Here is a 21,328-nt window from a genome sequence, read left to right as displayed (position 1 = left end):
ATCCTCCATTGAACACCAATGATCTTCTATGTTTGCACAAAAATTAATAAATAAAAATAAAGGAAGAGGATACAAAAAGACACAGGAGTTTTGGGTGATATTTGGCACTCTGCCTCTGAAAATGATGACCAATCCTTGGGTTTAAAACAAGATGACTCCAGTACCAGGCAACGATTCCTGGCTGAACAATGCATGCCTGGCTGGTAGTTACCTTTCGCTCATGTTTTGTGCCTTCCCCAAGTCACTAAGTAAGAGATCTGGCCTCAGCTTGCGTGTAACCAGTAATGACAACCTCTTTGCAGTTATCTGTGTGCAAACAACCAGAGACATTCAGAACTCCAATACAGCATGTTTGAAGAAAAATAAATCAACGTAGAAATTAAACTATTTGAAACAAATATTTCTTTCAAAGAATAAGGAAGAAAAGGTCAGGGAGAAACTTGCCCTCCCTGCCCACCATTCAACATGCAGAACAGTCGACCAGCACTCTCATCTCAGCAGGATGGTTTGATGCAAGTACACATATCCCGAGCCATCCGTGGTCCCCGGACTCCGCAACATTGCTTTCAGGTGATAGAGACAAGATGGCCTATGCAAATGAGCAGACCACAGTCATGTCGTGTGCAATCAAGATAGGATCCCAGACATCTTCAGAATGGTTTACAGTCACAAGAAATGAAGTTCCAATGAAGTGGTTGGCATTTGGAAGCACACTGGTTTAATTACATCTCCCTGAAGATATGTTTATTTATTAAGATACTGGCCAATATATGACACTATCTGTCATCTTATTGCAAAAGGAGATCAGGGCAATAAATATGAAGAAGTAGTAGCACTACTTTAGATAATCTTTAAAGCCAGGATAAGATCCATTAGCTACCCAACTGGCATTTCTGATTTCAAATAGTCGCATCATGCAGGACTTATACTATTTTAATGGAGCCTGGAGTAAGTCTACTTTTAATTATTTCCATTATGGGATAAACAGTACTTGAATTAATACAATTTAGCCAAATGGTGCAGTTTGGTTTACAAAATAGATGGGATGGGAGATCGAGAGCGCCTCAGAGGACAAGGAGAGTTGTAAGGTGATGTTACTGGAGAGAGCCTCAGAGCATTGCCTGCCAAGCCCGCTATGTTGTTTAGGCTTCGGGATTTTTCATATCCTTTTATGAAAAAATGCACAGATGTCAGTTGAATTCAACCAGAAAATAGACAAAGACAAACAATACCAACAGGATAATCAAAACTGCTATTTTTGATCTCATAGAAGATTTGTTTACAAAGAATTCAATATTGAGACAATTTATAACTCAAAAAATGAAATTGACTCTGTCACTCCCTAAAGTTTAAAGTAGCTATCACAAATTATATTTTCAATATTTCAAGACATATTCTTTCCCAGATTTATTCATTTTGGCATATAGACTACTAGAACTCTTAAAATTAGGCAAAGCAAATTAAGTAAGCTATAAACTTGGCCAATATTTAAAAATTTTAGAATGTGCTCCTGAAAATAAAAGAAAGAAACTGGATATTTTCCTTTTTTAAATTTGGTAAAGCATACTAAACTTTAAGTGAACAACTTTTTTTCTTAGAATATTTAATCTTCCAGCTTTATTCTTTATTTATTTATTTTTTTTTTTTACAGGCAGAGTTAGACAGTGAGAGAGAGAGAGACAGAGAGGAAGGTCTTCCTTTTCCGTTGGTTCACCCGCCAAATGGCTGCTACGGCCGGTGCACTGTGGCCAATCTGAAGCCAGGAGCCAGGTGCTTCCTCCTGGTCTCCCATGTGGGTGCAGGGCCTAAGCACTTGGGCCATCCTCCACTGCACTGCAGGGCCACAGCAGAGAGCTGGACTGGAAGAGGAGCAACCAGGACAAAATCCGGTGCCCCAACCGGGACTAGAACCTGGGGTGCTGGCGCCGCAGGAGGAGGATTAGCTAGTGAGCCGCGGCGCTGGCCTTCTTTATTCTTTATTCTTGAATAATGGCAATAGATGCCATTATCCAGGTGATGTAGAATGTCATATTTCTACTATCTTGGAAAAAAATGCAAAGAATAACCATGAAAGAATGAATATAAATTGAATCATAATTCCAGTGCAATAAAGTCTGAATTTCAGTACAAGATGCTTCAGCTAAATTCTTCCCCTTACCCTTCTTTCATAAAATGAGAAAGATCTTCTCTCAATTCACCTTCTATTTCTATTATTTTGCATTCTAGTCTTTTGTTCATGATGGCAATGAACTTATAGAATAAAAGGTTTTCTCACAAACTTTAGCCCAATAGGTTTACTTAGCCGAACAAACAATACCTACCAAGATCACCTTGGGGAGGATTAATATATTCATATAATTTTAATTACAAGCCATTAGAGGTTAATTGAGGTAGGGAGAACTTAGTGTTAATAATGAAATGAAATGTCTCAAAAGTAGACTATAGTCTAAAACAATAATCATATTACATAGCTGTGGAAATGAATGTTCTGACAGTTCCATTAAAAAAAATCTCTTAAAGAACAAGAAAATTAAAATCTCTTTGGATAACCAAAATTGAGCAAGTGGGTTACCATGTGTGTACGTAATCCTTGGGCCAAAACTGTATTTAATAATTGAGGAAGGAAGAAATGGGTCTTCTCTTTTACTTCGTGTTCCTCCGAGCTACTTCTTTAAATCTATCTTTTCTTAGAACTTCCAGGGGAGAAGCTATTGCTATTTCTTCTCCTTTCACTGAAGTGGAAAACTAACTTATCTAATTATTTGATTTATAAGAGGCCAAGGTAGTTACAGATATGCATTGCAAAATAGCTCTATTTCAGAGTAAAACTAGACTGGAAAGGGAAGAGGAATAAGTAACACCTCCTCCTTACATATAAAAATTTTCAGAAAACTGGAAGTCTTCTTTAACAAATGAAAACTTACGCCATTTATTAACTGTGACAAAGTTCTTTAGAACATAATTTCTGCTAATTAAAGAATTATCTAAAAAAGATATATTTCCCAATGTTTTGTGAAGTACGAAAGATGGCAGTGATATATATTTCATCCTGTACCGGTAGATGATTCAATAGATAACAGGGGGATGTCTTAAATAATTTTTTTAAATTGCAAGTAATTTATCATTTCTTAAGGACTTTAATGTGCCTGGAGGGTTTGTTATTGCTGTTCCTCTGTAAAGTGTCTGAAATAACACCTTAAGGAATTGTACAAAAAATAATTTGTTCTAAGCGGTAGAAGTTGACTGTGTAACATGAAAATGTAAATTAGATTTTTAACATTGATTGACTTTGATTAAAGGGAAACTGGTGAATATGCATGAACCAAAGGGGTTGTTAATACCTACAAATCATTGCTCACCCAATTTATAACTTTGTCCCCCACAACCTCCAATCTCAATATAGGATTTCCAGAAAGTTAAATATCTATTTGACAGCTTTGTAATAATTCTATCAGCAATATGCAATTCTTGATTAGAGTCTTACATGTTAGTTATTTCTCTAGATAATAGTTAATATAAAAACTTATCCATTCTGCTTATAGGTCCTTTTATTTCTAATGGTAGTAATTTCAGTGTAGATCTAAGAAAACTTACTAATTCAGCAAGAAGTATTTAATTAGTAAAATTATATAAGTTATTCATATATCTTTATTTTTTATTTTAAACGTTCACTTCTAACTAAAGGTTTTGACACAATGTTTTGCTTAATCAAGCTTTACTGGAGTGGCTGGAAATATCTTTCATTAACATAAGCAATACTGAACCTAATTTGAACCAACATTTAAATATATAACATGAATTTTATTCAGTATGTAAGATCATGTACTTATTTGAGACAATATTGAAGCTGCCTGTCCATGATCTATCCATGGGTATATTTAAGTTTGTCATGTAGTCTCCTTAAAACTACCGTACAGGGGCCAGTGCTGTGGCATAGTGGGTAAAGCCGCCACCTGCAGTGCCGGCATACCATATAGGCACCGGTTAGAGACACAGCTGCTCCACTTGCCATCCAACTCTCTGCTACTGCCTGGGAGAGCAGTGGAAAATGGCCCAAATCCTTGGACCTGTACACCAGTATGGAAGACCCAGAAGAAGCTCCTGGCTACTGGCTTTGAATCAGCACAGCTCCGGTTGTTGCCGCCAATTGGGGAGTGAACCAGCAGATGGAAGACCTCTTTCTCTCTCTTTCTGCCTCTCCTTCTCTCTCTGTGTAACTCTTTCAAATAAATAAATAAATATTTTTAAAAAAAACCCTACTATACAAATCCTCTCTCTGTCTCTCCCTCTCACTGTCTGTAACTCTACCTCTCAAATAAAATAAATAAAAATCTTTTAAAAAAATCAACTATACAAATAAAAACATTGGTTCTAAGTATTGGGAGTTCACTCTCTTAGGGAACCCTTACATTTCCTTCATGTATGTTCAATCAAATTCTTATTTTTAACTAATAACTAACAATTGAATGGGAATCCAGTAATTTCTTTACATTTATATGACTATGGTAGAACTATATTTAGAACTATAAATGAAATCATTAAAGAAATCAACTTGAAAGGGAAATGAAAGCATCATATGGAAAATAGATGTCAAACTAGAAATAAAAGGAGAAACCTTTTAACCAACATAAAAGGAAACAGGAGAAGTGAATGAATTCTAGCTAGACAAGATGACAGACTAAAGAGATTAAACAAGTTTATCTAGAAATATTACCAGAGAAGAAAACACATATCTATGAATGAATAAAGCAAGAATTAAAAAGAGTTGATTCTGTGAGAAATGACAAAGAATTAAAATCTCATGGATAAGTTTTCAAAGATGTTTCCATTGATGAAGAGAATTTATATTTGTGAAATAATAATAAATATATAACTTTTGTGAACACTAAATATCTTATTAATTGCTTTGCTTATAAAACTGCAATTTTAGAATAAACCTTTATACTTATACAATGACTTATAATTTGCAAAGCCTTTCCTCATCCATGATTTCCTTTGACAGTTTAAAATTCAAAATATTATGTAACAGAAGAAAAATATTCTAATAAGTACCTTAATCATATAATTTTGCTATAAATATTACAAGTGATACTTTATTGGATGATGCTCAAAACATATTTAAATGTAAGCACATATACATATATATGTGTACATAGTAAGGTAAAATATACAATGCACTTAGAAAGTATGTTCTACATAAGATATTATTAGTTAGGTATTATTATTATGATTTAATGTGTGTATTTATACATATATTCTTCTCAAATACTGTAATAGAGTATTCACCATCTTCATAAAATCTTTAAATTTTTTCTAGTGCATATGTATATGTGTAAATATAAAATAGTAAACAATAAAATTATTTCAGATAATTGAAACACGTTAATGCAATCAACAAACACTGACAGTGAAAAGAACTGGAATGCAGAAGTATTCAAAATATTGCTCACTGAAGATTCTCTTGCCTTTTGAGTTTCAAAGGCATAGAAGCACTTAACAATATAAAGAGATCAGAAAAATTGAAAGAAATGTACAGCATGAGTAATGAAATATTTCACTTTTGGCTTAAAATGATAAAGAATTAAATGGGTAGGAACTGTAATGAATAACAAATAAGCATGGTGGTTTTAAAATGCAACTGAATAAATGTCAAAGTTCAGGAGAGGCTTTTCATTCAAACTTGGCCAATTAATATAACAAATCATTATAGTTCTTTTCTATTTGGGGAATAAAGGAGATACATACGGCAATAAAGCAACTGAAATTATGGAAGGTGGAGATAAGGAAAGAATGGATCAGTATTTTTTTTTTAGAAAAGTGGGTTATAATGATCACAAAACCATTCTTAAAGAGAAGATAAATAACTCCAATTGTCCTTATGTCTGTAGAGTTTGCCAAAAAAGGAAAATCAGCAAGGGAATCCTTACAGATATTAGTACAATTGAAGGAAAAGGAACCAAGTGATGAAGTAGAGCGATACCATTTTGTTTTATTCCTTAACAAAGACACCTGGCCAACAATTTTTATTCACTCAACATATATTTAACACATCTTAAAATCTTCGATGTGTCTGGCCCTATGCAGTGTCTGTTGAAAAAAGGCAGTAAACAAAATTATTTTTATTGGTCTTGAAAATAACTTCCAGAAGTGCATTTTGTAAATATATAAGTAGTATTTTAAGTTATTAAATATACTGTTCAATGTAGCTGAAAATCTTGTACATTCACAACCTTGTGATATTCAAATAAACCACTGGAAAAAACTGCCCAAGTATAGGAAAAATAGACAATTAGAACCTTTAATGCCTTATTTTGAAAAAAAAATTGTATTATATCATTAATTAATCATCAAATATATGCATAGAGCCAATCAGTGAGTTTTATTTGTTGCAGTAAAAAAGATAATTTTTAAAGACTGACAAATATACATTAAAATAATTGAGTGAATGATAAATATTTATGTATTCCATTACAATTCTGTCCATAGACAAATGACAAATAAAAAAGAAAGAAGGATGGAACTGATTTAAGAAGTGACAATAAAGCGCACTGTTATGATATGTATTCTTAAATATTTATAATGAAAGATGTGATGGAGAGAGGAAAAGAGCACTACACACAGGCTTTTCTAGAAAATGATGAACATACATTGTACAGCACTCCATGTATTTCAAACACTTAATTGCTAAGTCACCTGTTAAGTTCCGGTTAAATGTATGCCTACCTTTCCTGATCCCTCCATCAGAAGCACACGTGTAATCACCTGTCGTCAGTAGGAAACATGTTTCCCCTCTTCTGTTTTTGTCTCTGGTACTAGAGCGTCTGATGGGGAGCCTTTCTGGGGGTGATAATGGCGGCTCACTTCCTGTACTGTCGTCACCTGATAACACTGGTCACAGCACCATGCCCATTGACAGACAGTGATGGACGCGGAAATGAGACAGTACAAAGAGTTTACACCGAATGCCGTAGTCCAATCACTCAATATACAAAACACAATAATCACAATAAGAAAAAGAATTCTCATCACTCATCACAAAAATTGATGTATTGATGCATAATGGAAATGTATTGGAAAGGGAAAGTTCTTTCAGAAATTTTAATTCCTGTATGGACTTTTTTGTCTTTTAAGAAACTGACTTTCACACAATGAGATGAACACAAAATAATTATGATACTGAAGCAGCACATAAATTTTATATTATAATGTTTGCATAATTTTAGTTATTGTGACTAGAAGTCTTTAAAAGTGGAAACTTTCTAAGGAAAAGATAAATCAGATGTATTTTTGCAGGTCTTTAAGAGACACACTTCTGTTATTTTCTGAAGTACTATTTTTCCTAAAAATTTTATGAAGATAATGGCAAAGCACACAAATGTTTGTCCATGTACTCCACTTTTACTGGTAAAATACTTTTGAGCATACAATGGAACAAGATCAACTTCTGCAAATGCCCTTGGAATAACTATTTGTTTATTTTTTTAGGCTTGCCAAAGACCTTCACTTCCTATCAGCCTAGAAACCAGCTTGTCATTACAGTTTTTACCCAAGATCAGAGTGTCCTCCTTTTCCATGTCCTTCTTCAGGGCTCTGCACAGATAATCTTAGAAGTCTGATGAAAGTCCACCTTTCCTAAATATATTCTTAACAGTTTTCAGATATACCAGCTGTCTTCAAAAGGTTCATAGAAAATGTGTTATGAAAAAAGTTATGCATGGATTTTAATTTTTTGAATCAAAACAAACTTTTAATTTCATTTTTCATGAACTTTTAAAAGTTCCCTTGTCTATTGACAGAATGTGCAGAGCAATTTACTATGAACATAAGGACTGGAAAAGCAAATTTTAAACAGCAGCTAATTCTAATGGTATCTTTTTTTCCATTCACCTCCTAAAAATTTCTGAAAGCTAAGAGGGACTCTGAAAATTTCACTTTCTTTTGTTGTTTGCTTGCTTACTTTGCTACTTAAAGTCATTTCTAAACAATTCAGAATTATTCACATTGATCTCATCATAAATCATTGTTCTACAAGAGAAAGATAAAAGGAATATACAAACTACAGGAACTATGTATACCTTAAATTTTCATAGTAGAATGTAAGCCGGTTAAATTGAATAAAAGATTTTACCTGTATCAAACATAATAGACTAGAGATGACTCTACTATCATTTGGCAAACTGAATACCAATTTATAGTCAACCCTATGACGATGGAAGGAAGCAGGGGTTCAATGAATCTCAAGCAGTAATTTATCCGAAATTCTATTCTCTGTAATAAGACAGAGCTCAATGAACAATGCCAGAAAGGGGAATATGCAGAGAAATTCAACTCTGGCAAAAGCAGATCATCTATCCTTTGATTAATGGTGGTTTGTTTTTACTATGGCCATCTGGTTTCACCTAAGTGGTTATATTGAGACACCTAACTAATTTAAGAACAATGAAGAATTTAATCAATGCCCTAGAAGGTTACTAGGGAAGAGCTTTGTTATTAAAATTATTATCTTCCATATCACCTCTTTGGTGTTCAGGCCTTGGAAACGTAAGCATCCGTTCTTTTTAAATAACTGTTTCTTGTGAATTAGGTTGAGATGCATGGCACCATGTGGCAGAGGTGAAACTGAGACAAACACACCAACCCAAACAATATGGAGATCAACATTTTGAGGGTGAAGGATGGAAAACGACCATTATTATACCATCACATCGTGCAAGGAAACAAAGAAACATTGGCACAAAAGTAACAAACAAGCAAAAGAAAATATTGGCACCATCAGCAAAAGGCATTCCCACTAAAGCAGGAAAACTCTATAGACCAGCTATGCAGACCTCTATTGGGGGTTTGTTTAAAAAAAAAAAAAACAAAAACAAAAAACTAGTCTACCTATCTATAAACCTGACGCAAGCACATATTTTATGAAGAGATAGGAATGAAAACTCATGAACATTTGTTGAAAATGAAAATGACTGCCTTCTGCCTAAGGGACATACTGGTCTATAAAGTATTTAACAACATGCATTTGAAATTGTGCCTTACCTGATCTGTTATGTTCCAGAAGTCGATTGTCTTTGCCCAGACATGTGTCACCCTGTGTGCTATTGCAGGCCATGTTTAATTCTGTCTTGCAAAAAGTAGGTGAGCTTGCTTGAGGAGCAGGAGGGATGTGCTTCTTTCTTTTCCTTGGTAGTTTCTGCTTCGCCATTGCCAAGGAGTAGTACATTCCAAAATTGTTGACAATGACAGGCACCGGCATGGCTATTGTCAGTACTCCAGCCAGAGCACATAGGGCTCCCACCAGCATCCCTGACCATGTTTGGGGATACATATCCCCATATCCCAGGGTAGTCATGGTGACCACAGCCCACCAGAACCCAATGGGAATGTTTTTGAATTGCGTGTGCTCACTAGCTGAAGGGTCATTAGGTTGTGCTCCTACTCTCTCAGCATAGTAGATCATAGTAGCAAATATCAAAACTCCTAGGGCCAAAAAGATTATCAGCAGCAAAAATTCATTCGTGCTAGCTCGCAGAGTATGTCCAAGCACCCTCAGACCTACAAAATGACGCGTGAGCTTGAAGATTCTCAGGATTCTCACAAACCTTACAACCCTGAGGAAGCCAAGCACATCTTTAGCAGCTTTGGATGACAGCCCACTGAGTCCCACCTCTAAGTAGAATGGTAGGATGGCCACAAAGTCAATGATATTCAAAAGATTTTTGATGAATTCAAGTTTATTGGGTGAAAAAACAATACGAACTAAAAATTCAAAAGTGAACCACACCACACATACTCCTTCTATGTATGTCAAGGCAGGATCCGTTTCAATTTCATACTGTAGAATGACATTTGAGCCATTGATGACTGGTTCTGTCTTGTTCTTAACAATATTGAAAGCTTCATGTGTCTCCAGGCAAAAGGTTGTGATTGAAACCAGGATGAAGAATAAAGAAGCAAAAGCAATAAACTGTAGAGAAAAAATAAAAAAAGAAGAATGATCTGACACATTTTTATCCAAATCTAAGAGCATCAACCCCTGTAAATGAAAAAAAAAAACAATGCATATTTGGAAATTTCACATGAGATGTTACTCAAGTTTAAAAAACCAATGTGTAAGTAAACCTTAACTAGATTGAACACATAGTGTGATTCAAGTTCTACTTTCAATTCATATAGACCCAAAGTCTTGCTTTATGTTGAAAATATTTTTGGTTCATATATATAAAAAAGTAAAATCTGTGAAGAGAGCATAAAAATCACTTCAAAAATATTTAGATGACAATGGACTAGAAACAGATATCTAGACAATGACTCCAGACATTGTTTATAATTCTAGAACTCTTTATTTTTCTGATCAAGTTCTCTACCTATAAAAATAGGGTATATTACACACTGATAGAAATTGTTAAGCCATCCATATTTAACTATAGGTTGTTTAATGTATAACCAAAATGCTCGGAATATATCATGAGGTATGAGAATGAGAAAGACTTTTGTGATATGTAGTATCATTTAAATTTGATAAATTTAAGGTGGAGACTTGTCCAAAAGAGAAAATCTGGGCAGGGAAATAGACAATACGACTGAAATGAGAGAAAATGAGTTAAGAAACAAAAGTTGATTTTCTTTCTCTACTAAAAAGAAAGTCAAATCTTAGAAAAACATATTCTAAAATTGTAGTTTATATTTAATTCAACTTCTTATTTCTGTGGTCAATAATATATGAATACACACACACCTAACACAGAATAATAAGAGCTCTCATTTATATAGTTTTTATTAGAGATACACTGTCTTGAAAGAAATTTACATAATTAACTCATATTTATCCCTATAACAACACTTGTGCCATCCCATTTTACAATTCAGGGGTGTCATGCACAGATAAGTTAAACCACTTTTCAAAGATCATAATATCAAAGTGTGACACTAAATTCTCCAAATTCTGCCCCCTTAACTCACCAAATTCTGGAATGTAGATAAAAATGTGTTGAAAACCACTTATTCAGGTTGCATCACATACTTAATATTAAAGATCTTAAAACTTGCAACCCAGATTTTTGAGGGAATGAAACTGTTGCAGTCAGTGCCAGAAGCTTTCAGAAAAGCTGGCAGATTCCTAGTGTTCTCTGATGATGCTGTCAGATTTAGCTTACTAACTGAATACCAGCAGACTCTTCCTTGATCATCCAAACAAACGAACTAGTCAGGAGAAGGAGCTTGTCAGGAAAACAAACAGAAGCCCTTAATTGAAAATAATAGCGTATATCCCAAACCCAAAGTTGTCCCCTAACATCTACTTTTCTAGCATAGCCCTGAGAAGAGCAGAGCCAACTTCAACAAGAGAGTTAAGCCACTTCCTTTCTTATCTGGCTGAGTTTCAATCCACAATACCTCAGTCATATGACAACATAAGGCATATCATTTTCATGGTATTGACTTACTTTCTCATGTATATCTTCAAGTTGCACTTGGTTTTGGCACTATCATTAGCTTTTGCGGACATATTGTGAGATATTAGTCTTTTTCACTCAGGTTTCACTTTGTATAAGTGAATACACAATACTCTTTAAATCAGCTATTTGTGGTAACACTAAGACTAAGACTATACCTTTTAGAAAGAACCAAATATTTGATTCTATAGACTTGAGAGTCATGTTTATTTGTGATTCTACCTAAAACTATTGCCAATATGAACATATTGACCCCTCCAACCCACCACCCATATTCCCTAATCCCATTTCAGGCCAAATGTTAAAAGTATGAGTGTACAATGCTATCTATAAGACAATTAAAGAGAATAAGACAGTTAAACTGCATTTTTATTTTATACTTCTAATGTTCCTTAGTCATCATTTTTTTAGTTAACTTTGCCATCTCAAACTCTCTCCACCAACATTTACAGTATAGTTAGTTATGTGAGAGTTCTAAATATCTTGCTTTTTCAAAATTATTCTTAGTGTACCTGACCACCTTCATAGAACAAAATGTTTTGCAGTACACTTTGATGATTGTGAATCTAGTACACTGAGACCCTTCCCATCAAATGCGTTCATATCCTTCCTTCCTTCATTCAACAAATATGCATTAGGTGCCTCTCTATGATGGGTCACAGGGCTGGGTTCTTAACAGCAGTTAACAAAACACAATCCCTGCCTTTGAGGAACTGTGAGTTCTTCTAGGTATACAGACATGCAATAATTAATTATAAAAAATACATGATTTCAATTGTGATAAATGCAATGAAGAAAAAAAAAACGGTATGCTGGGGCCAGCGCCATGGCTCACTTGGTTAATCCTCTGCCTGCAGCACCGGCATCCCATATGGGTGCTGGGTTCTGTCCCGGTTGCTTCTCTTCCGGTCCAGCTCTCTGCTGTGGCCCAGGAAGGCAGTGGAAGATGGCCCAAGTGCTTGGGCCCTGCACCTGCATGGGTGACAGGAAGAATCACCTGGCTCCTGGCTTCGGATTGGAGCAGCGCTGATTGTAACGGCCATTTGAGGAGTGAACCAATGGAAGGAAGACCTTTCTCTCTTTCTCACTAACTCTGTCAAATAAATTAAAAAAAAAAAAAAAAAAAAAAAGGGCCGGCGCCGCGGCTCACTAGGCTAATCCTCCGCCTTGCGGCGCCGGCACACCGGGTTCTAGTCCCGGTCGGGGCACCGATCCTGTCCCGGTTGCCCCTCTTCCAGGCCAGCTCTCTGCTGTGGCCAGGGAGTGCAGTGGAGGATGGCCCAAGTACTTGGGCCCTGCACCCCATGGGAGACTAGGATAAGCACCTGGCTTCTGCCTTTGGATCAGCATGGTGCGTCTGCCACAGTGCGCTGGCAGCGGTGGCCATTGGAGGGTGAACCAACAGCAAAGGAAGACCTTCTAATGCTGGGAAAGCAGTGGAAGATAGCTTGAGAGCTTGAGTCCCTGCCACCCATGTGAGAGACCTGGATGGAATTCTTGATTCCTGGCTTCATCAGTTGGCCCAGCCCTGGCTATTGTGGCCATTTGCAGAATGAACCAATGTATGGAAGATGTATGCATCTGTCTGTGTGTGTGTCTCTCTCTCCCAAAACCACACTCTCTTCCTGTATCCCTGCTTTTCAAATACATAAATCAATAATCTTTATTTAAAAAAGCAAATATTCAAGAAGATCCAAATATTTATAACAAACATAAAGTAGAAAAATGTGATATATATGTTTTCTCATTTAGTCTTTTATGTTACAGTTAAAATAAATAAAATTTAGTTTTGCAACTTACTTATAAGTGTTAGAATTTCCAAAACTAAAGAGCAAGGCTGAGACTTGTAGATTAGCAGAGTATGCCACTATTTGGGATGCCAGAACCCTATACTGCAGTGCCTGTGATTTAACACACTCTCTTCTTTGGATCCAGCTTCAATCTAATGTGCCTGGGAGGCAGTAGACCATGGCCCAAGTACTCGAGTCTCTGCCACTCATGTGGGAAATCCTGATGGTGTTCCTGGCTCCTGGCTTCAGCCTGACCCAGCGCTAGCTATTGTGGGCATTTGGGGAATGAACCAGCTAACTTTTTTCTCTTTCTCTTTCTCTTTGTCTTTCTCTTTCTCTCTCTCTCTTTTTCTCTTTCTCTTTTTCTCTTTCTTTCTCTCTTTGTCTTTCTTTTTCTCTTTCCTTTTCTCTTTCCTCTTTCTCTTTTAATCACCTTCTGTCACTCTGACTTTCAAATAAATATATAAATAAATAAGCACAAAACTCTAGACATACTAATAAAATTTCCTTTCTCTGTTCCCCTGTCACAGTATCACTAATATTGTAGTAATTTTCACATGCTTTTATTACCGATTCCACATGTCCAAAACTTATTCAAATAGATGGACTTAAACATTCTGTTCCCAGAACTAGGAATTTCACTCTGACTCCCAAATCTCAGCTTTGGTCCTGGTCCAGTTGTGAGAGCTGAGGACAATTGGGAAGTGAACCAATGGATGGGAACTCTCCTTCCCTTCCCTTTTCCTCTCTCTCTCAGTCTCTCTCTCTATCTCTCTCTCTTTCAAATAAATAGAAATTTTAAAAAAATGAAAATTGTGTCAACCTCCTATTAATTCATAATCACAAATCTCTATACTACAAATCTTAACAGAGGAGAAAACTTGCAGAAAAATTAAACACACCTCTGTTTTGCTAATGAAATTAATGAGATCATTTAATATTATGAAATTAATATTATGGGGAGGTTTTTTTAAATAAGCTGCCTAAAATATATGCTAAGGAAACTTCTATTTTTATAACTCCACATGGAATGCATTTATTTTTAGTTTTTACATTAAGTATATTATATTCTTTTCAAATGGGAACTTGTCATTATTCTTATACCCATGCTACCTATCTTCCCAGAATAGTGGCATAAAGACATGAGGAAGCAATGACTTCCAATACTGAGGTACACAAAGCTCAAAGAATAATACCCTGACCCCAAATTCCTACTTTAGAGACTTATTTTGGTATATTTATACAAAAAGACAAAGCTAGATACTGAGGAAGGGTCAATTAACTAAGCTGGTATTTGTACTTACAAAATGGAAATGTTCATGAGTCACTGGTATGTCCATAAAATACCACTTCAATAATGAGGTAGCTCAATATTTATTAATATGGAATTATTTCCAAGGTACCATGTTACAGCAAAAGCAAATGCCTATGAGAAGTCCAATTTCATTTTTTTTTTTCATATGCAGCCAATGACACAAATGCACAGAAACCTTATGTTCTTAGCATTGGTCCTATCTGTGTTACAGTGGTAGTGAATGGGGTTGTTACACAGGGGAGTGTTAACTGGGTCTGCATATGTCTTTAAAGTTAAAATTGTCTACAGAAATTTTAATCATGCATTATACAATTAAATTTTTTTAAAAAAATGCAACAAAAACAATGACCAGGAAGGGATTAAACCTGAATTATTTTGAAAAATCATTAAGCTTATTTTATTAGTCTATGGAAATCATACATGGGAACTATTTCATTTTTCTTCTTTCCTAAAGCACCTTCAATTTAGAAAACACACTTAATTGTGTATATATTCAAGTCTCATACACCACCTTTACCATGGTTAACAAGAGTGTGGTGGTATTCGCAGACCTCTGTGCTCCACAAAGAGAAAAAAGATTCCTTTCATAACTAAGCCTATCCTCAAGGGCCTGCCAAGCAGGGACAGCTAGAGCCCAGCGTCTGCTGATTCCACGCAGAGTTGACAATTACTTGGGCCTCCTTTGAGGCTGGTGAAATCAATTTTTCTTCATCCAAGTATTACCATTTAAAAGTAGATCCACAGACTTCACTGCATTTGAATTAATTTGAAGAAAGCTGTTCTTTCTTCAATGGGAACACCATACACAGTTACCAAGTTCAGAAACCAGTGGAAAAGGTTAAGTTTCAGATATGTATAGATATTCCCCGCAGAAATGTATATATAAACACTTGTGTGTCTATAACATATACTATATTTTATATCTTATCTAATTATATTATACTTATATATGATAGATACATTATATATGTTGATCCAGATTATACATAGACATACATATATGTATACATACATATATGTATACATAGACACAAGTGTAGAAATAGGTATAAGACAATGAAATATTCATTAATAAATAAAAAAGATAATCAACTTTTACTTTTGGCCACTGAGATTTATGTGACCATTGGTAATGACCTTCCATCTTATTTTTGTGTTTCCTTATGCAATGTAAATACACAGCACTACTTCCACCTTTTTATGTCTAAGCCACACACTGATTTCACTGAAACTGTGATTGTTCACAGTCTTTGCCTGTCTCATCCCCAAGTGTCATTTTCTAGGTTACAGATAAGGGAGGCTTGCAGGCATTATCATATCATCACAATGAATTTGGCATAAAAAGCTAACTAGTATTCAAAGTCATCAATTATGAGTACATGGTATCATTGTACTTCCTTGCGTGTCATGGTGAAAGTTAAACTATTTATGTAATTAGCATACTCCATAAAATAAGTTTTTATAAACATTTCATTAAAGAAATTTTCCATACTTTGCAGTCATAAGAATGATTTTAAAAATGTATAGTACCATAAGAACATATATCAGAATTGTAATTCCTAAATTCCAATTAATGAATAGTTTCCTCTACATTTTCATATTTAATATATTTAATGTAAATTTACATTTTAAATGATTCCATGATTTTGGCATAACATGACCTATTCCACCACCATCTAGAGTTAGAGGATCACATTATTAAGCCTATCTACCATGAGTCCCAGTATATCTTTCTTAACCAACAGTCACTTTCCAAAATGAATTTTGACAAATACTTGTTTATACTTAATTGAAGATGAGGAAGGTGAAGGGAGAGCAAAGTTGAAGGTAAAAAGAAGTGATTAGCTTACAAACACCTGCTGAAGACATGATCCAAGTCTGGCATCTGTTTCTTTTAGCACTATGGCACTTTGGTTAGAACATACCTTACACTGGGCTATGAATGCCTATGTACCTTGTAGTACCATCTTTTCTAGTTCAGATTACTATACATCAAAGGGTTCACATCTTTTGAATACGGTTGGTCTCTTCACATGTCTCCTTGCTCAGTTATCTTTCCTTAAAAAATGCATAACATAATGGCTGGCATTGTTGTGTAGCAGGTAATACCACTACCTGAGATGCCGGCATCTCTTATGAGCACCAGTTTGTGTCCCAGCTGCTTCACGTCTGATCCAGCTTCCTGCTAATGGCCTGGGAAAAGCAGTGGAAGATGGCCCCTACCACTGATATAGGAGACCCAGATGAAGCTCCTGGTTCCTGGATTTGGCTTGGCTCAGCCCTGGCCATTGCAGTCACATGTGGAGTGAACCAGCTAATGGAAACTCTCTCTCTCTCTCTCTCTCTCTCTCTCTCTCTGCTCTCTTTTTCTCTCTTTCAAATAAATAAATCTCTTAAAAATTCTATTCTACTTAATACTATTGGTTGAATTCTGTAATTAATATACAGTTATTCTTAAATGTGGAAACTTAACTGAAAAGTGATCCCTGTTAAATATGAGTGGGAATAAGAGAGGGAAGAGATGTACAATTTGGGACATGCTCAAGCTGACTTGCCCCAAACGGTAGAGTTAGAAACATACCAGGGGATTCCAATTCAATCCCATCAAGGTTGCATGTACCAATGCCATCTCATTAGTTCATTTGATCAATTTCTGTTCACAATTGATCATAATGATAGGACTAAGATTCAAAGGGATCACATAAACAAGACTAGTGTCTGAAAATACTAACCAATAGAATAAAAAAAAAGGGAAAGAATGATCCAACATGGGAAGCGGGATACACAGCAGACTCATAGAATGGCAAATGTCCTAAACAGCACTCTGGCCTCAGAATCAGTCCTTAAGGCATTCAGATCTGGCTGAAAAGCCCATGAGAGTATTTCAGGCATGGAAAGCCAAGACACTCTGGCAAAAAAAAAAAAAAAAAAAAAAAAAAACTCTAAATGAAAGATCTCTGTGAGTGAGATCCCAGTGGAAAGAACAGGCCATCAAAGAAGGAGGTACCTTTCTCTGAAGGGAGGAGAGAACTTCCACTTTGACTATGACCTTGTCTAAATATGATCAGAATCGGCGAACTCAAAAGGCTCCCATAGCCTTGGCAACTCATGACAAGAGCCTAGGGAGATTACTGACACCATAAACAAGAGTGTCAATTTGGTAAGTCAACAACAGGTGTCACTGTGCACTTACTCCTCATGTAGGATCTCTGTCCTTAATGTGCTGTACATTGTGATTTAATGCTATAACTAGTACTCAAACAGTATTTTTCACTTTGTGTTTCTGTGTGGGTGCAAACTGTTGAAATCTTTACTTAATATATACTAAATTGATCTTCTGTATATAAAGAGAACTGAAAATGAATCTTGATGTGAATGGAAGGGGAGAGGGAGCGGGAGAGGAGAGGGTTGCAGGTAGGATGGAAGTTATGGTGGTGGTGGGGAAGCCATTGTAATCCATAAGCTGTACTTTGGAAATTTATATTCATTAATAAAAGTTAAAGAATTCTATTAAAAATGACATTATGCTAAGTTTGTTAAGTTATACCTAGCTATGGACCCCATTTTACACATTAAAATTGGACTTCAGTACTTCCTCTTCCTCAACATCAGTTCTTTTGTAATGGACTGACATTTTTCTGTTCTGCTAAGATCAGCCTAGACCAAGACCCCTTCTGTCCACTCTGTTCCACCAAGTTGGTTCTGTATTCATATATGTGGGAAGTAGACACTAGAGTCTCTATTCATTCTGCACCTGAGTATTTTGGACAGTCTAGCAAGTTGTTGCCAGTTCTGCCTGGAATAGAGAGGCAAATTTGCTGTATACCACCAGGGTAGGGGGTGGGGAGAAAGGAAAAGAAAAGAAAGGTAGGAGGTGCAGTGTTAATTATAATTTGGTCACAAGAATCAGAAAAACCATATTTGAAGTATGGAGGATATTCATAGACTACATATTGAAAATACAATAGAATGAATATTAGTATTATTCGTCATAGTGATTTAACTAAACTAATTACTATCAAATTGTGGTTTGGGAATTCCTAATCTTTCTGAGACCTTTTTCTGGGATTCATAAGATCAAGAATAATTTTGCAGTAGTACTGAATTTTTTTTCTTATTTATTTTTTGTCTTTTCATTCTCTTGTCTCAATAATTTACAGTCGAGGATTCTGGGAGCTACATGATGAACGGTATTTCAAATACCTAAATTCAGAAGCAGGAAAAATAATTTATCCATCTTCTATTAAGCCAGAAATAAAAGACTTGAAAAATATAAAACAGTGCCACTTTTCTCATTTTATGTTTTCTCCTTTAGCATTGTTTTTCTCCTTAAAAACTTATTTTTCATTAAAAATATATTTATTCACATCACTGTGTTATACTCCAGTCCAGTCCAGGAAAATAGGTGTCCTCTAGTCCTTTGTGGTATGACAAATAGGACCAGCTAGTGATTATATACAAGACCACAAGTTCTCCAAGGGCAATTTTCAAGACAATTAGCTATTCACTAACTTATAAAATTAATAAATAAAACCACACATTTCTGATGCTAATGATTTCAAATCATCATGATTGTCGTTAACTAAAGCCTAAGTTCACAGAATTCTGGCATAATCAAAAACATCCATATACTATAATGTCTTAGACTCTAGTGATCTCATCTACTTCCATGAATCTAACTGCCATCAATGCATCAATGACCATCAAAAGTCAATCTACACCTTTCCCTTAAGAGTCATAAACATAGTCCCAAATCAACAAGATTCTTGAATCCTAAGTAAGTGATCAACAACATGAAAACAATTGAAATAAGATTTTACACATTTTATTACTGAAATTCTCAGACATTTCAAATTCCACTTACCAAATATATTGTTCAAGTCTGCTCTTTTTGTTACATATTTCCATAATTGTGTGGGTTTTTTTAGGTTTTATGTATTCATTTCTTTGAAATGCTGAATGACAAAAAAAGTCATTTGCTGGTTCAATTCTCAAATCCCTGTGACACATGGGGCTGAGCCAGGCTGTAGCCAGGAGTCAGGAACTCAATCTGGGTTTCCCACATGGGTGGCAGGGACCCAAGTACTTGGGTTATCATCTGCTCCCTCCCAGGTGTATTAGCAGAAAGTTGGATCACATGTGGATGTGAGACTCAACCGTGAGCATTCCAATATGGGATGTGGGCATCCCAAGCCACAACTTAATCCACTGGGCCATGATATTAATAAATCTGAACCATTATTTACTGATTAGTCAACTAGGAACAAAGACTGTTTTTCCTTCCCTAACATCTTCTTCTGTTGAATCACTGAATCCTATAGATTCTCAGACTCTAGATATTCCAGGTATATTTCTCCTTTTTCTCCATTCCCAGTGCCAATGGTTTGGCTTTTAATTTGATTTTAACTAGCTTTTCTCTTGGCTTGTGAGAAATAAACATTACTTTAAAGAAACAAATATGATTATGTCAGTCATCTGATTAAATACTTTAAAGGGTCGTAATTCCTGGATAACATACAATGTTCTTAATACACCATTCAAGAAATGTCCTTATACGGATCTTAACTACCTCTCCTTCTATGGAAATCAACATTTTCTCTGAGGCACCAGGATTGCTAAATCTTGTACCTTTGTAGAAGCAGTTCCTTATATGGGAAATATATCTCTTATTTTTGTGTGACTGGCAAAGAACCATTCATTATTGAAAATTAAACTCAGAAATCAACCGGTTTTTGAAAAAAAAATTCCTGAAATCTTGGAAAAAATTAAGCATGTTCTTGTTAATGGCCTATTCATTTTTCTACTATCTAACATATAATTTTTGTAATAGCTTGTGTTTCTGTTCCTGTCATAGAACATGAACCTGTGACAGCAGGAGTTTTATTCATATTTACTCATATTTTATGTTAATGGCATTGAATTAATGCATAGTAAGTACAGGAAAAATAATGAGAGATTATGATCACTCCAAGCATAAGGTTTAACTGAATCTTGATTCATTTATTTACCATAATCAACCACTCCCCCAAATAGATTTTTAAATAGTCTTGTGTAAACAACAAACACAATGAAATAGGAAGAAAAGCATAAGATAAGACAAATAAGGGAATAGATTTTCTGTTTGAGTCACAAGGGCAAGGCAATGTTAGAGATATAGAGGAAAAAGAATACTTTAAGAAGTAGGGATTAACAATGTCAATTTCAGAGTTCAAAGGAGATGAAAGTGTCTATTGGGTGGGATAATTAGGCCATCAATAGTTTCCTTTGGCGAAATGGTTTTAGGGAGGAAATAGGAAAGGATCCACATTTTAAGGAATTAACAAACTACTGTTTGCTGAGTAGTATGAGTGGTGGGTGCACACGCACACACACATAGAGTCCAGGTCCAAAACTCTATGCTTGGCCGGTGCCGTGGCTCACTTGGCTGGTCCTCCGCCTGTGGCGCCGGTACACCAGGTTCTAGTCCCAGTCGGGGCACTCCTCTTCCAGTACAGCTCTCTGCTGTGGCCTGGGAAGGCAGTGGAGGATGGCCCAAATACTTGGGCCCTGCACCCACATGGGAGACCAGGAGGAGGCACCTGGCTTCAGATCGGTGCAGTGCGCTAGCCATAGCGGCCATTTGGGGGGTGAACCAACGGAAGGAAGACCTTTCTCTCTGTCTTTCTCTCTTACTGTCTAAACTCTACCTGTCAAAAAAAAAAAAAAAACCAAAAAAACAAAAAAAAAAAAAAAAAAAAAAACAACCTATGCTTGATAGCCCATACTTCTTTCTT

At 35.6% G+C, this 21,328-nt stretch overlaps 1 protein-coding gene across 2 annotated transcripts in view; it reads right to left on the bottom strand.

Moving 5' to 3' along the window:
- Positions 1-487: 487 nt before the first annotated feature.
- KCNC2 (potassium voltage-gated channel subfamily C member 2) overlaps positions 488-21,328 on the bottom strand; it is a 192,908-nt gene continuing 172,067 nt past the window's right edge. The window contains exons 3-5 of one of the 2 annotated variants that reach the window (XM_062202065.1): positions 9,037-9,964; positions 6,724-6,888; positions 488-589 (exon numbers count right to left, since the gene is read on the bottom strand). In XM_062202065.1, coding sequence (XP_062058049.1) covers positions 567-589; positions 6,724-6,888; positions 9,037-9,964 — 1,116 coding nt within the window. In that variant the 3' untranslated portion in view covers positions 488-566. Of the gene's footprint in view, positions 590-1,029; positions 1,167-6,723; positions 6,889-9,036; positions 9,965-21,328 lie in introns of those variants that run through there. The other variant, XM_062202064.1, reaches the window with a different exon arrangement.

The sequence above is a fragment of the Lepus europaeus genome, chromosome 10 (genome assembly GCF_033115175.1).
Source record: "Lepus europaeus isolate LE1 chromosome 10, mLepTim1.pri, whole genome shotgun sequence".
NCBI classification, from domain to species: domain Eukaryota; kingdom Metazoa; phylum Chordata; class Mammalia; order Lagomorpha; family Leporidae; genus Lepus; species Lepus europaeus.
The sequence above is the reverse complement of the archived record's forward strand: the minus strand, read 5'-3'. Positions and strand labels throughout refer to the sequence as shown.